The 15,781-nt window shown below is 37.6% G+C and overlaps 1 protein-coding gene and 3 pseudogenes across 1 annotated transcript in view; 1 reads left to right on the top strand and 3 right to left on the bottom strand.

The window, feature by feature from the left end:
• LOC126589109 (disease resistance protein At4g27190-like) overlaps positions 1-15,781 on the bottom strand; it is a 98,546-nt pseudogene that overhangs the window by 6,235 nt on the left and 76,530 nt on the right.
• The window catches only part of LOC126589107 (disease resistance protein At4g27190-like), a 77,772-nt pseudogene that overhangs the window by 6,631 nt on the left and 55,360 nt on the right, over positions 1-15,781 (bottom strand).
• The window catches only part of LOC126589163 (uncharacterized), a 26,463-nt gene extending 10,682 nt beyond the window's left edge, over positions 1-15,781 (top strand). The window contains exon 2 of the mRNA XM_050254387.1: positions 15,623-15,781. Within this exon, the coding sequence (XP_050110344.1) occupies positions 15,623-15,743 (121 nt within the window). The 3' untranslated portion in view covers positions 15,744-15,781. The remainder of the gene's footprint in view (positions 1-15,622) is intronic.
• On the bottom strand, positions 487-5,378 carry LOC126589171 (18.5 kDa class I heat shock protein-like; annotated as a pseudogene).

The following is a 15,781-nucleotide window of genomic DNA, read 5'->3' as shown; positions in this document are numbered from 1 at the left end:
TGCGAAGAAAGCATATTAAGAGCTGCTCACAATTGAGGGAAGGACATACTAAGTCCTAACCAACAAATCTCAAAGCCATTTTTTTTAAAATCTCAATTGTACGCCATGGGTCTTGCCTTTTGCTGCCTAGAAATCCTTTCTCCAGTTTTAGAAGCTTGGTTAAAACTTTTCATTCAAACTGATCCAATCAGAGCTTTAAAATCTAAAAACTCACAAAAATGTTTTGCACTTAGAAAGTGAGACAGAGGAGAGAGAAGACAGGGATGTAGGTGTAGAGAGACGAAGAGGGAGAAGTGAGAAAGGGGATTGGCAATGGTATGATACCGCGTGAAAAAATATAGAGTGAAATGACAAGTAACAGAAAAATAATATAACTTTCACATTCGACCATGAAACCTAATGAACTTTACCAAAAAGTTTAAATCTAATTTTTTACTACAAAAGCTGTTTTCCGATTATCCTCACTTAATATTATTTTCAAACGAATAAATCCAAATTTGTATCAAATTAACTACGCACAAGTCATTATTTTACAAACAATTACACAAATCACTCTTTTTTGGGCACTCTATTTCATAATCTTATTTCCTAAGAACACAACATTCATAATCTTATTATTTCACTATTAATTAACCATTGATTTCAACGGCTTTGACGTCAGGCTTCTTCACCTCTGTCTTTGGTACGATCACACTCAGAACTCCATTCTCCATGGCAGCCTTAATCTGATCGACCTTTGCATTCTCCGGAAGCTGAAATCTTTCAAGAACTTGCCTCTGCTCCTTACCACTCTATGCCACTTGTCGTGTTTGTCCTCCTTCTCCACATTCTTCTCTTCGCTGATCTGAAGCACCCTGTTGTCTTCCACCTCCACCTTCACCTCATCCTTCTTCTGTTGGATAGTGGCCAAATTAGTGGCCAAGGGGACAACAAGTCAAATGCATTTTGGCTAGTAAACTAAACAAAAAAAAGTTTGGTGGACATCATCATGAGTAAAGACACAATGATGATGTTTGTTGAAAAGAAAAAGGAAAGTCATGATGATGTTTGTAAAGTAATGATTATTCCTTTACTTTGGATTTTTTTATTGGATGCTTTTGTATGGATAAAGGTTGCAGCTGAATGTGGGAGAGATGGGGGGAGCGGCATCAGATGAGAGCCATACTAGGGAGAGCGTTCGGCTCTCCCATTTGAAACAGTGCTGCTCCTTCCCATTTGTTTGTAATCCTCTTTTGTTAGTAATCCCTCAATCAAAGATGTTGCTGCTACATGTTGTGTAGCTTTTGGCAGTGGCGGAGCCAGAAATCTTACCACAAGGGGTCGTAATGTAAAAGTCCAAAAAAAAATTTAGGATGGAAAAACATGTTGAAAATGAAATCATAGTACTTTCATTCATAATTCATAACAGAAACAATATTACAAGCTATAATTGTTCACGACGAGGTTTCATATTCTGAAAACGAAGCATTATAGCTTCAGTTTCAATACAAGCAAAAATATCTCTCTCAATATAAACAAGCAAGCTATTACTTAACCATTGATCTCCCATTTTGTTCCTAAGTGGACCCTTAACAATATTCATGACAGAAAATGTTCTCTCCACTGAAGCAATTGCAACTGGTAAAACTAAAGACAATGTAATGAGCAAATATACATAATTGAATACTTGATGCATCCTTGTCTCCACCATTTTTTTTGCAAGATCACCAATCCCTTCCAATTGAGAGAAATCACTACTGGAACGTACATAATGAATATAAATCTCAAGTTGATCTTCAAGTGCCAAACGATCCTCATCCGAAAGTCTTGAGGATAAAATTGAGCAAGACGAAGTAACTTTGGTTTATCAAAAGCTACAAATGAATCTTTCGGACTCAAACATGCCAAACAAATAAGCAACTCGGTATTTACCTCATTAAAGCGATCATCTAACTCCGTAATTTGCTCATCAATGACATAAATAAAGAGCTCTACACAATAATGATGACGATTTGTCTTTATTGGAGCATTACGCCTTGACCTCCCTGGAAGTATAAATGCCTCTTCCATGTTAGGAACATCAATATAATGTTTTTCACAAAAAGAAGATACTTCATCAACCAATGCATTGAACCCATTATTCCTCATCCAATGTAGCTTTTCCTTGCATGATTTCACTAAAGCCATTGCATTCACAATTTCTTAATCTTTCCTTTGCAATGCTTGTGACAAATCATTTGTGAGTCCTAATATGACTTTCATCAAGAAAAGGTGAAACACAAACTCAAAAGTACGTATATCTCTCATTAACTTATTTGCTTCACCCGCACTGTCATTGGGATTATCATCAATAACCATTTGAAGCACATGAACCACGGATGAAAACATGGAAATGATGCTAATCAAGGTACCATAGTGTGAGTTCCATCGTGTGTCACCAGCACGTTTGAGACTTGTTTCTTGATTTAAGCCTCGCCCTGTTATAAGACAATCATTTTCAAAAGCTATCACAAGTTCTTCTTGAAGTTGCTCTATAAGTAAATCACGCCGCTTACAAGATGCTCCAACATGATTAATCACACTATTAGCCGTTGCAAAAAAAGAGGCAATGTCTATATTCTTCTTTGCTACGGCAACAAGAGCTAGTTGAAGTTGATGAGCAAAGCAATGAACATAATATGCACAAGGTTGTTCTCTCAATATATTTGTTTTAATGCCATTCAACTCACCTCTCATATTGCTAGCACCATCATAATCTTGTCCTCGTAGCTTGGAAATGCTCAAACCATTGCGAGAAAATAATGTGTCAATAACATCCTTTAGTGAACTTGAAGTAGTGTTGGTAACATGTTGGATACCCACAAATCTTTCAATTACATGCCCGTTGTCATCCACATAACGCAACACCATAGCCATTTGCTCTTTAACCGACACATCACGTGCTTCATCCACCAATATTGAAAAGAATCTATCTTTTAGACCATCCATGATAGCATCAAGTGTTTCAAGGGCACATAAATTCACAATTTCTTTTTGAATGCTAGGAGCTACTAATCTGAGATTCCCCGGAGCATTTTCCATCACAACTTCTCTAACTTTATCATTATTATCTGCAAGGAATTGCAATAGCTCCAAGTAATTTTCCCTATTGCTTGAAGTGGCACTTTCATCATGGCCACGAAAAGGAAGACCTTGTCGTAATAAAAACTTAGTGCACTTGATTGATGCATTCAAGCATGTGCGATAAGCCTTACGAGCTTGGTCGGAGTGTTTGCTCATTGCCGTTTCAATATGTGTAGCTTGATTCATCAAATTTGTAGCAGTTTCTCTAGCCTTATTATGAACACTCCCAACTGGTCCAACATGCATCTTAAATCTTTCTCTCCCTTTCTTCCAAGTCTTAAATCCATCTCCAGTGAAAGCTTCACTACCCACTTGTGCAAAATTGGTTTTAAAGAGATAGCAATAGAGACAAAATGCCGCATCTTTAGATATACTATACTCCAACCAATCAAACTCATCAAACTATTGGGGAATGAAGCGTCGATTAATTCCCGACATATTAGTTATTGGGAAATTATGACCTCTAGGTTGACAAGGTCTTTTTTGTAGATATGATATTCGGACCTCATCTCTCATATTAGCATCATAATCTATTATTCGAGTTCTCAATCCAAGATCCGCTTCAAGATTACCCAAAACACCATCTAACTAACTTTGTCTTGAACTTGGAGTTCTTGAACTACCAACAGTATTTGAACTATCAACATTATTCGAACTACCCGAACCCGATGATGACTTTCTCTTAAAAAACCGTTCCATAATAATTCTACATATACAAAATATTCAAAATAAATACTCACAATAAAAACAAACCATCAACATAATCAAAATAAATATGAATTGGATTTCAATTAAATTAAATATCTCATCTTGCATTCTACATATACAAAATAATGAAAATAAAAACTCACAATATAAACAAACCATCAATATAATCAAAATAAATATGAATTGAATTTCAATTAAATTAAATATATTCTACATATACAAAATATTCAAAATAAATACTCACAATATAAACAAACCATCAACATAATCAAAATAAGTATGAATTGGATTTCAATTAAATTAAATATCTCATCTTGCATTCTACATATACAAAATAATGAAAATAAAAACTCACAATATAAACAAATCATCAATATAATCAAAATAAATATGAATTGATTTTCAATTAAATTAAATATATTCTACATATACAAAATATTCAAAATAAATACTCACAATATAAACAAATCACCAATATAATCAAAATAAATATGAATTAGGTTTCAATTAAATTAAATATAGCATACATAGGGTTTAGAACTTACTTGAATTGTGAAATTTCACAATAACAATGAGCAAATACAAAGAGCAAAGTTGGTGGCACCACCACCACAGTGACGACGACGGCAGCACAAAGGCACCTTAATGGCGGCAGCAAGGGAGGATATGGAGTTGAGGGTTTGGGGGGGATTGAGTTTGGAACTTAGGGTTGGAGGAGGAGAAAACAAAAGAAATTTCGGGGTTTTGGATTCAGGGGCTTCGGATCTGTGCAAAATATGGCTGAAAAGGATGCGCTTGGTATTTTTTTTTTGTTCAGACCTGCCCAGGACACGCTCGGCATTTTTTTTTGTTCAGACCTGGCCCAAAACGACGTCGTTTTGCCCAGGTTGTTTAAAAAAAAAAAAAAACAGGCGCGCAGCGCCTTCGTCTTCAACCTCCAGCCGAGGACCTTTCGTCGAACATTTGGTGTGCAGCCAAGGGGTCGCACCAGCAGCTCTAAGGGGTCTCTAAGGTTGTTTCCATGGCTTCCAAGGGGTCGTGCGACCCCATTGACCCCACTGTGGATCCGCCACTGGCTTTTGGAAGTGATGGTATTTGATGTGTGTCCATCTTCTCCAAATTGTTCTTTGTGAGAGTGAGAGCTATTGGGTGTATGTGGGATTTGGGTTTGAGAGTTAAAACTCTATTTGTAATCTCCTTTTGATATTAGTGGAATTTCCTCGTCGTCTCGGAACTGGACGTAGGCTTTCGCCGAACCAGTATAAATCCTTGTGTTATTTGGATTATTTGTCTTATCATATTTTGCCGTTGTAGTTTATTGGTTTCATATTTGACGCTTCCGCACAACATCTTCAGCCCTAAAATGTCCGTTTTGAACACGTGGGTTTCGGGGGTCTCCTTCCAGTCGACTGTAGTGTTCATAAAAGCCGATTTTCCCGAGAAAAATCAGGGAATGTAGAGAGTGATGAGGAGGAAGGGAATGGGAAATCCTTGAAAGGGTCACACAAGTTGAGAGAGAATTGGTCGAAGATGATGTTGCCTTGTTGAGAGTTGGGGATAAGCAACATTTTGAAAAAGAAGAAGATAAATTATAAAAACTACATAAACTATGGTTGAACCACAATCTCATACTTTATGTATTAAACATTACAAAAACATTAACTTATGAATTCGTTGCAATGCCCAACCTCCATTAAATTTGTTAAATGATAACTTGGCAATAATGGGACCCACTCATAATTTAAAAATTAAATAAGTCAAGAATTTTTAATCTGAAAAAATTAAAATTATTAAAAACCCCATTTCTCCTCGTGTCTCTCTCGTTGCTTCTTGATGGCTGTCTGCGGCAAGTCCTCTGTCATGGAAACCACCTGAACTCGAGATCAGGCTACCGTATGAGCTTCCCGCCCGCGATTCCTAAACCTGGCGATGATCGAGACTTTTCCAATCTTCATCTATCCGTCGTCAAGGTTCTAAAGATCAGCAAGGGAGCTCTCGAGTGCATCATGAGAATTTGAAGCTGCGTAATCGCCATCGCCGTTGCTGATGTGGTTGTCGCTGCTGGTGGAATCGAGTACCTAGGAATTTTGGAGTAGTGGAAGGCGTCGTTCTGGGGAAGGAGGAGGAACTCGATGGAGTCAGGGGATGAGATCTTTTCGGTGAGGTAGTCTGCGAGTCTTCTCTATTCCCTTCTCTCCTTCGTCTGCGCATAGTCTCCACCGATGCCCAAAAATCATTTTACCCATAACATCATGGGTTTAAATTAAAAATTAAATCTTAATTTTCTCTGGTAGAGAAATAGTCTAGTGTTTTGGTCCAGTGGCTAAGAAGGTTTCGTGGGATTTGAATCCCACTCTGGGAACTTGTAAATCTATTGGGATTTTAAGGGTTTGTAAATTTTGATTTGTGAGGTTTGGGAATCGCGTCCTGCTTGTAATTGCCAGATCCACATTCAATGCACGTTTTTTAGATCAAAAATCGGGTTTGCACTCTCGTGTGATTTGTAGACTTGGGTTTTGAATTATTTTTTTGGAAAAAATTATATGCTTTGGTTTGTTTGGTTGCTCGGAAAATTGTGGGGGGGGGGGGTTAAGGGAGGATTGGGGATGAAGGGGGGAGGAGGGCTGCGGCTGAGAGAGGTTTTTTAAAATTGATTTTAATTGTAAATGAAAATTAATAATTTTTTATTAATTAATTAATTTTTTATTCCAATTGTCAAAAGAGTGAGCGTCAAAAGAGTGAGCTACACTCCTAGCACCTCATCATTTAACATTTAAAATTGATAGAATATTTAAAGAAATTCATAAGTTGAGGTATGACATTATAATGTTTAAAACATGATATATAAGATTGTGGTTCGATTCATAGTTGAGATAATTTTTTTATAATTTATTCAAAAAAACCTAAGGAAAACTAATGAAAGGGGTTTGAAAACTTTGAATTTTAACGACAAGGACAAAATAAAAGGTAAAATGAATAGTACCATAATTGACTTTTTAATGTAAAAATATGTTTTTTCGTTAAAGTGAACAGTACCGGAAACTTTTCGTTAAAGTTCTCAAAAACCTATTCATGGTTGAGATAATTTTTTTTTATAATTTATTCAAAGAAACCTAAAAAAAAAAAAAAACTTGATGTGGTTTTGTTTGGCTGCCTAGGGAATCAAATTGGAGTCGGTAGGGAGAGTTCTTGCTTGGCTTCACTGGTTGGTGAAGGGCGTGGGTTAGTGACGCATTTATAACGAGTCAAAGACGTTTCTGGAAAATTCCAGGTGCCGGAAAACTAGAAAGAGCATGAAACCCAACAGCACAATGAAGGCAAAACAGAAGTTGCTAGAAACTTCGTGAATGAAAAAGAATTGGGCTTTGACCAAAAAAAAAAGAAAGAAAGAAATTGGGATAGAAGAGAGAAAAGAATTCCACAAAACCAGCTTTACTGCCGGTGCGGGCGTGCAGATGTTGTTTTTTATTTTTATTTTATTTTATTTTATTTTCAATTTGGCCTATAGATTTCAGTTTGTTTTTCACATTTGTACTTAATATTTATGAGCTAGAACTTTGATCAGCCATTGGTAATTGGCTAGGTATAAGATTGATTCTTCCAATCTTATGGTGCACAATAAAATGCTTTATTTCAATCTTATGGCGTATAGAACCTTACTGACTGGGCTCTGTGGATGATTTTTCTTTTTAGGCTTAGATCCTTTTATGTGTGTTTTATAATATTTTATGTATTATTTTGTACACATCACATTACTTTTTTTTTTTGAACAAAACGATATTGTCTCTGCGGGCGATGAATAAACAACAAGGTGAAGTGTCGATTTAGTCCATGAACTATCACCTCAGTGAAAATTAAGTCTCTGAATTATTTTTCGGTTAAATAAGTCCCTAAATTCATTAGAAATTGCTAATTTCATCCCTACTATTATATTCAAAGCTATTTTCTCCAATTTTTTTGTCAACTTAAGTCACTTAACACATTTTAGAGTGTAATAACATCATTTTCTCGTCTATAAGCCCTTAACATTTCATATAGGTTGCGAATTTAATGTTTAATTTACCCTCAAAAGTTAACTTACACTATTTCTTTATGAAAAACTATCAGTTTCTCATCCAAAGTTAACTCCATACACTATTTCTTTTATGAAAAACTACCAATCTACCCTCCAATGTGTATCGCATGCAAGTAATATAAATTAAAATGATGGAAAATTGAATATAGTAGCTTCGAATATAAAATTAGGGATGTAATTGGTAGATTTTTATATTTCAGGGACTAATTTTTCTGAAAAAAAATAGTTTAGGAACCTAATTTTCACTAAGGTGATAATTCAGGAACTAAATTGGCAATTTACCCTAAACAATAATATGATTCGAATTCGCTTTTGACGAGAATCGAACCTAAAACCTCTCACTCTCAAATAAAGAAAAATACTAAGTGACCATCATATTACTTAACTGTTGGTACGTAATTTGCTTGTTTGGGCTATAACTCCCTTTACCTTTAGATAAGCTACTTCATGAGATGTTAAATGTTATTGATATTTAGTTGATATTGTTAATTTAATGTAAATATTATTATTTATCAATAAGTCCAAATAATACATATCAAAGATTCAAACGCCCCGCTTATAACTTGCACAGTATCTTCAGTTTTAACCGTCCGATTAAATCGAACGGCCCATACAACCCCCACACTAAGGTTTTTGGGTCCACCATTCATCATCATGGAGTCAACAGTGTTGTGTGAGTAACTCACACAAACGTCGGATTATTCTTAAGCGTCCTAAGAAAGTTCCAATTATTCTCAAGCATCCTAGAAAGTTCGAGAAACTCACACCTACATTGCTAACCTCATCCTCAAGTCTGTTCTAGAAAATTCTTCGGTTCCTTATAAATATATCAGATCCGCTACTTTTCCAGTCCAGCAAAAGCAATAATTCTGTAATAATTCTCAAATTTCTCTGCATCCAAACCAATCCCATCGGTTTTCCAGAATGTCGCTAATTCCCAACTCCGGAGGAGGAAGCAGCAGCAGCGTCTTCGACCCATTCTCCCTCAATCTGTGGGACCCTTTCAAGGATTTCCCGTTCCCTTCCTCCTCATCACTCTCCGCATTTCCTGAATTTTCTCGGGAGAATTCGGCTTTTGTGAACACTAGGGTCGACTGGAAGGAGACCCCCGAAGCCCATGTGTTCAAGGCGGACGTTCCGGGGCTGAAAAAAGAGGAGGTGAAGGTGGAAGAGGAGGTGAAGGTGGAGGTGGAAGACGACAGGGTGCTTAAGATCAGCGGAGAGAGGAACGTGGAGAAGGAGGATAAAAACGACAAGTGGCACAGAGTGGAGAAGAGCAGCGGCAAGTTCTTGAGGAGGTTTCAGCTTCCGGAGAACGCAAAGGTTGATCAGATTAAGGCTGCCATGGAGAATGGAGTTCTGAGTGTCACTGTTCCGAAGGCGGAGTTGAAGAATGTTGACGTCAGAGCCATTGAAATTGTGATAATAATTTTTTTTTAAAGATTTTATCTATGATTATCTGCTCGGTCACAAATATGTATTAGAAATAAGAGTGCCAAAGTTATATCACGAATATGTATTTGATTTTGAGCACAGTCCCTTTTAACTGTAGCAAGATGTAATGTACCTAGGATTCATGGTAGTAGTCCCACCATTTCTAATGGAGCACCCAAATGCCGCGGTGTGATTGTTGGTTATGTTGCTTCTCAAGACTTCAAGCCACTTTCTTTGTACAGGGTAATGATACAACGGAGAGATGCAGATGGATGCATTATTTGGTGTTTCTGCTTGAAATTATGAACACCCATTTGCTGGATTGTGAATATTTGTTATGCTTGAGTGTTTAATGATAGTTTGAAAACTTTACGATTATGTTTTGTTTTGTTTCTGCATTGAAGTGCAAGCACTTGGGAGCAGTCTCTCCATAAAATGGGGGTAAGGCTAGCCGACATTCACCTCTCCCAGACCTTACGTAAAGTGGGAGCCTTGTGCACTGGGTACGACCTACGACCTTTTATGGTATGCCCAGTTCTATCATCAGTGATAGAGATCCCATTTTTATGAGTAAATTTTGGAAAAAGTTTTTTGCACTACAAGGGTCAGCTCTTTGCTTTAGCTTAGGGTATCACCCTCAAACAGATGACCAAACAGAAGTGTTGAACAGGTGTCTTGAAACATATCTCAGGTGTTTTTGCTGTTTGCAACCTAAAAAATGGCTACATTGGTTGTCTTGGGCAGAATGGAGTTTCAACACTAGTTATCACATTGTCACCAAATTAACACCTTATGAGATAATGTATGGTCAGGCTCCTCCAGTGGTTCCTTCTTATGAAAATGGCACTACAAAGGTAGCGTCAGTGGATCAATGCTTGCAGAAAAGGAACATGATGTTATCTATTCTCAAAGCTAATTTGGAAGCAGCTCAATGTAGAATGAAAGTCCAGTTTGACAAAACAAAACAGCTTTACGCAGGGTCTGGGAGAGGTGAATGTCGGCTAGCCTTACCCCCATTTTATGGAGAGACTGCTCCCAAGTGCTTGCACTTCAATGCAGAAACAAAACAAAACATAATCGTAAAGTTTTCGAACTATCATTAAACACTCAAGCATAACAAATATTCACAATCCAGCAAATGGGTGTTCATAATTTCAAGCAGAAACACCAAATTATGCATCCATCTGCATCTCCGTTGTATCATTACCCTGTACAAAGAAAGTGGCTTGAAGTCTTGAGAAGCAACATAACCAACAATCACACCGCGGCATTTGGGTGCTCCATTAGAAATGGTGGGACTACTACCATGAATCCTAGTTACATTACATCTTGCTACAGTTAAAAGGGACAGTGCTCAAAATCAAATACATATTCGTGATATAACTTTGGCACTCTTATTTCTAATACATATTTGTGACCGAGCAGATAATCATAGATAAAATCTTTAAAAAAAAATTATTATCACAATTTCAATCATGGATGCTGTGAAAGGATGAGATAGAGCTAGGAAATGAGCATACTTGGATAATCGACCTACTACAACCCAGATCACTGTTTTTCCTTTGCAGGGAGGAAGCCCCACAATGAAATCGATGGAGATATCAGACCATACTCTGGATGGAATAGGTAATGGCTGAAGGAAACCAGCCGGAGATAAGGTTTCATACTTGTGTTGTTGGCAGACACTACAAGATGCTACTAACTCTCTGATGTCTTTCTTCATTCCTTCCCAATAGAATGATCGTGAGATTCTTTTATAGGTTTTAAGAAAACCTTCATGGCCTTCAGTTGGGGTTGCATGATGATCCTCAAAGATTTTTGATTTCCACGAACTAAAAAGGCTGAGTACAATTCGACCTTTGTACTTAAGAAACCCATTATCCACTTGAAACCTGAGATTGCTAAGTGGTCCCCCATCTGAGGTATCACTGAGAACTTTCTGTGTTTTTTCAATCACCCAAGTGTCTTTTTCAACATGTCTCCTAAGGTCATCAATCCATGTTGAATAAGGGTAGGAGATAGCTGCACAGACAATGGAATCACACTAGAACTCAATAGTTAGATCAATAGTTAAAGAACTACGTGATAATGCATCAGCAGCTTGGTTGTCACAGCCTTGCTTATATTGAATTTCATAATCGAAGCCCATGAGTTTAGACACCCATTTTTGCTAAAAAGGTGTGTGAGCTCTTCCTTGTAAGAAATATTTCAAGCTGTGATGATCTGTGAGAATTATAAAATGGTTCCCCACCAAATAAGACTGCCATTTGTGAATTGCATGAATGATTGCCAACATTTCTCGTTCATATGCTGACAGAGTTTGATTTCTGGGGCTAAGGGCTTTGCTTGTAAAAGCAATGGGCTTGCCTTTTTGTTGTAATATTGCTCCAATGCCAAGTCCAGAGGCATCACTCTCAATAATGAAGGGCTTACTGAAATTGGGTAGAGCTAAAACTTGAGGGGAAAGCATGGCTGCTTTAAGAGTGTTAAAGGAATGTGTAGCTTCCTTAGACCAAATAAAACTGTCCTTCTTGGTTAAGGCAGTCAAGAGACCTATAATTTTGCCAAAATGGGGAATAAACTTTCTGTAGTACCCAATTAAACCCAAAAAAACCCCTGAGTGATTTGACAAAAGTAGGGATAGGCCAGTTAGCAATTGAATCCAACTTGGTAGGGTCAGCAGCTACCCCATCTTTGGACACAATATGTCCTAAATATTCAATCTTATCCCTCCCAAAGGCACATTTCGATTTCTTAACAAACAAACTGTGAGCTTTCAACAGATCAAATACTACCTTCAAGTGTTGCATGTGCAATTCCCAAGTATCACTATATACCAAAATGTCATCAAAAAACACCAAGATGAACTTTCTCAAAAATGGTCGGAAAATTTCATTCATCAAACACTGAAATGTGGCAAGAGCATTCGTTAAACCAAATGGCATGACCAAAAATTCATAATGGCCATCATGTGTTCTAAAAGCTGTCTTCTCTATATCATTAGGATGCATCCTAATTTGATGATAACAAGCTCTTAAATCCAGTTTAGAAAAGAATTGAACAAACAGTTCATCCAAAAGTTCATCAATCAAAGGAATTGGAAATTTGTCTTTGATAGTAATGCCATTCAGACCCCTATAATCCATAAAGATCCTCCATGTCCCTTCTTTCTTCCTCACTAAGATTACTGGAGATGAATAAGGGCTATTACTTTCCCTAATAAAACCAGCTTGTAACAACTCCTGAACACATTTTTCAATCCCTGATTTTTGCACTGGACCATATCTATAAGGCCTACTATTTGGAGGTTTACTTTTTGCTATCAAGGGAATTCTATGACCATGCAACCTATTAGGAGGTAAGGTATTAGGGGTTGCAAACAATACCTCATATTCCAACAAGTATGGCCCCTCACATATTTCTCCTTACAGTGAAAACACAATCCATTCTTTCGACAATAATCCACTTCTTCTGGGGTCAATCATCATACATTAGGAGTTTTAGTATGAATATCAGCCAATGGTTGGTTAGTAACATTCTGCAAAACTGGTGATCTGAAATTGGGTTGAATTGTAGGTGATTTATAGAAAGTTTTCACCTTGAGATCTGTAAGTTTGGCATCGATCTGCTGAGCGAATGCAGCAGTTTCCAGCACATCCTTAGGTTTAAGGAGCTTCACATCATGTCGCAATTCCGGCCTAAGACCCCCAATGAAACAAGATTCCAACAAAGCAAGGCTGATATCTTTGGTACGATTCAATAAATGTTGAAATGCCAACAAGTAGTCTCGGAGTGTCCTAGTTTGTCGTAACTTGACCAAACTTTCAGCCGAGTCCTCGAATTTGGAAGGTCTAAATTCTTGACAAAAAACCTTGGTGAAATCCTCCCAATTAGGATAATTGGTTAGACAATTGGCCCACTGGAACCATTGAAGAGCTTCTCCTTCCTTGTGGAATGAAGCCATTTTCACCTTCTTGGCATCTTCGATGTGGAAGAAATCGAAATAATGGTCGGCTTTATGGACCCAACCCAAAGGATCGTCACCTTCCATGAACCTTGGAACGTCCATTTTCAGAAATGGCGAGTGATTCTGAAAGCCCAAATCGTGGCGACCACCTTGTATTCCGCCCTGCATCTGAGGATTTAGCGGTGTTGCCTCAGATGATTCGCCGCTGCAAGAACCGCCTTTGGCTGCCATAGATTGCAGCTGCATCATGATCATCTCTTGGCTGTTCTTGAACTCAGCTTTGAGATCGGCGAGCATGGTTTCCAAAGTCGACACTCGCAATTCCATGGTGTTCCGGGGTCGGCGAGGCATACAACAACGAAGGATTGAGAGGAATCGACACTAGCTGATACCAATGTTAAAACCTTGCTCGGCTTCTTCACAATTGCATAGTACTTTCTTGTGTTACACAGAGATTATTCCAATGACCCCCTCCCAATTACAACCGACTTCCTTATATGTAAACTACTTAGCTTCCTCTGTAAGCTATCATCTAACAACTACAACCATCTTATCTACTACTATAGCATCTCAACCTTACATTTGTCATATTGAGATGATGACAAGTGGCATCCTAACATACTTCAAACTATGATCTTACTATGGGCATGCTACAATAGAGACCATCTTGATAGTGTTAGGTTCCTGCTTCCATGAGTTCAGCTTATTCGAATGATTACTTGTTAATTAGCTTCTTTCTTTTGATGTAATTGTCACAATTGTTTTATCATTTTGCTTCTTACTGGAATGCTGAATGAGGCAAATTACTTATATAGTAGAATGCGTATGCTCATATAAAATAAGAGAAAATCTAGTAAAGGAACAAATCTTGTAGTCACCACTATTACAGTCCATATGAACTCAAACATATCGATCGTTCTACGTTTATAGTTTTTTACAGTCACACTTTCTGTGGCATCACCATTAGTGGAAAGTGCGAAGTCCAATGCAAGCTAAAGGAAGTGTGTTTGTATGCAAGAATTGAGCTCCTAAGTCGAAAAGTGGATATCTTGTGTGCCATGTATTTTTTATGTCTGCTTCTAATAAAGATGTAAATGTTTACATCATGCATATGGATTAGTAAATGATGATGAGCATTTGCATTCTTTGATTCCGTCACAAGTTTATTTCGCTTATATTTGGGAGATTTTCTCTACTCGAAGGATGATAATTTGGTAAAGTTCTTAGGACCTTGCACGCTATACCCTTTGCAAAGGAAATATCCAAACTTAGGCTACAGGAAATATAATCTAGATAAGCTGCATCATGTTGGATTTGTGACCAAGTGGACAACAAGCCAAAATACCTTTCGGCTAATAAAATAGAATAAGGAAAAGGGGGACATCATTATGATGTCTAGCCCTTGATTTGTGGCTTTTACAAAGGCAAATAATATGTGGCCTTGATGAGTTCAGCCGAAAGAGAGAAGAGGAGAGAGAGAAGGCGGGGCCTTTTGTTTATATTAAGGCATTTGGTTATGCCTTTGGATGTGGGGGGAGCTGCAGATGAAAGAAACCAGGGAGAGCATTCGGCTCTCCCATTTGAATATGAGCTGCTCCTTCCCACCATTTGTAATAATTTCATTTTGTTAGTAATCACTCAATCAAAGATGTTGGTGCTACTTGTGTAGCTTTTGGGAGAGAAGGATTTTGATATGTGTTTCTTCTTCTCCATTTGTTTCTTAGTTTGAGTGAGAGCTATTGATTGTATGTGGGATTTGGGTTTGAGAGTTAAAACTCAATTTGTAATCTCCTTTTGATATTAGTGGAATTTCCTCGCCGTCTCGGAACTGGATGTAGGCTTACACCGAACCAGTATAAATCATTGTGTCTTTTGGATTATTTGTCTTGTCATATTTTTCCGTTGTTGCTTATTGGTTTCATATTTGACGCTTCCGCACAACACATCACATGATAATACAATACATCATAGATGGATTGGTCAAGACTGACTTGCTTGGTAACCAGGATGAGGAGAAGATATGCAAGAACAGCAAGCTAGTTCAAATTTCATTTTACTCATCATGGTAAGCAAATGGAACGACATCTTGACGACCTGACTTTTTTCCAGAAACAGAAATAGAAGATCGATGGCCTTTGAAATCACTTACAGTGATTGTATAGCATTTTCTTCTATATTTTTTATATTTGTATGCTGTTGGTTACACTTCATTATGTTTGTTCAAAATCCTCATGGTACGTTTCTTCATTATGTTGCGTTATGGTTGTAATTACTTGTCTTGTCTGACTGATATGTTATTTTCTGCCTATCCATAATTTTATTTATTTGATTTGCAGAACTTGCGAGATCTGTGGAGTAACTGCATTCAACAATTCCAGTGGCCAGATAAACGAGGCAAATAGCAGTACTGCCACAGCCGGATCAGTACCAGCACCCATGATCCAGGTTGAAACCTGAACCATGTGGCATGGCCGCTGCATTATGAATTTCCTTCT

This window comes from Malus sylvestris, chromosome 11 (genome assembly GCF_916048215.2).
Source record: "Malus sylvestris chromosome 11, drMalSylv7.2, whole genome shotgun sequence".
Lineage (NCBI taxonomy): Eukaryota > Viridiplantae > Streptophyta > Magnoliopsida > Rosales > Rosaceae > Malus > Malus sylvestris.
Note: the sequence above shows the minus strand (reverse complement) of the source record. Positions and strands in the feature narration are given on the sequence as shown.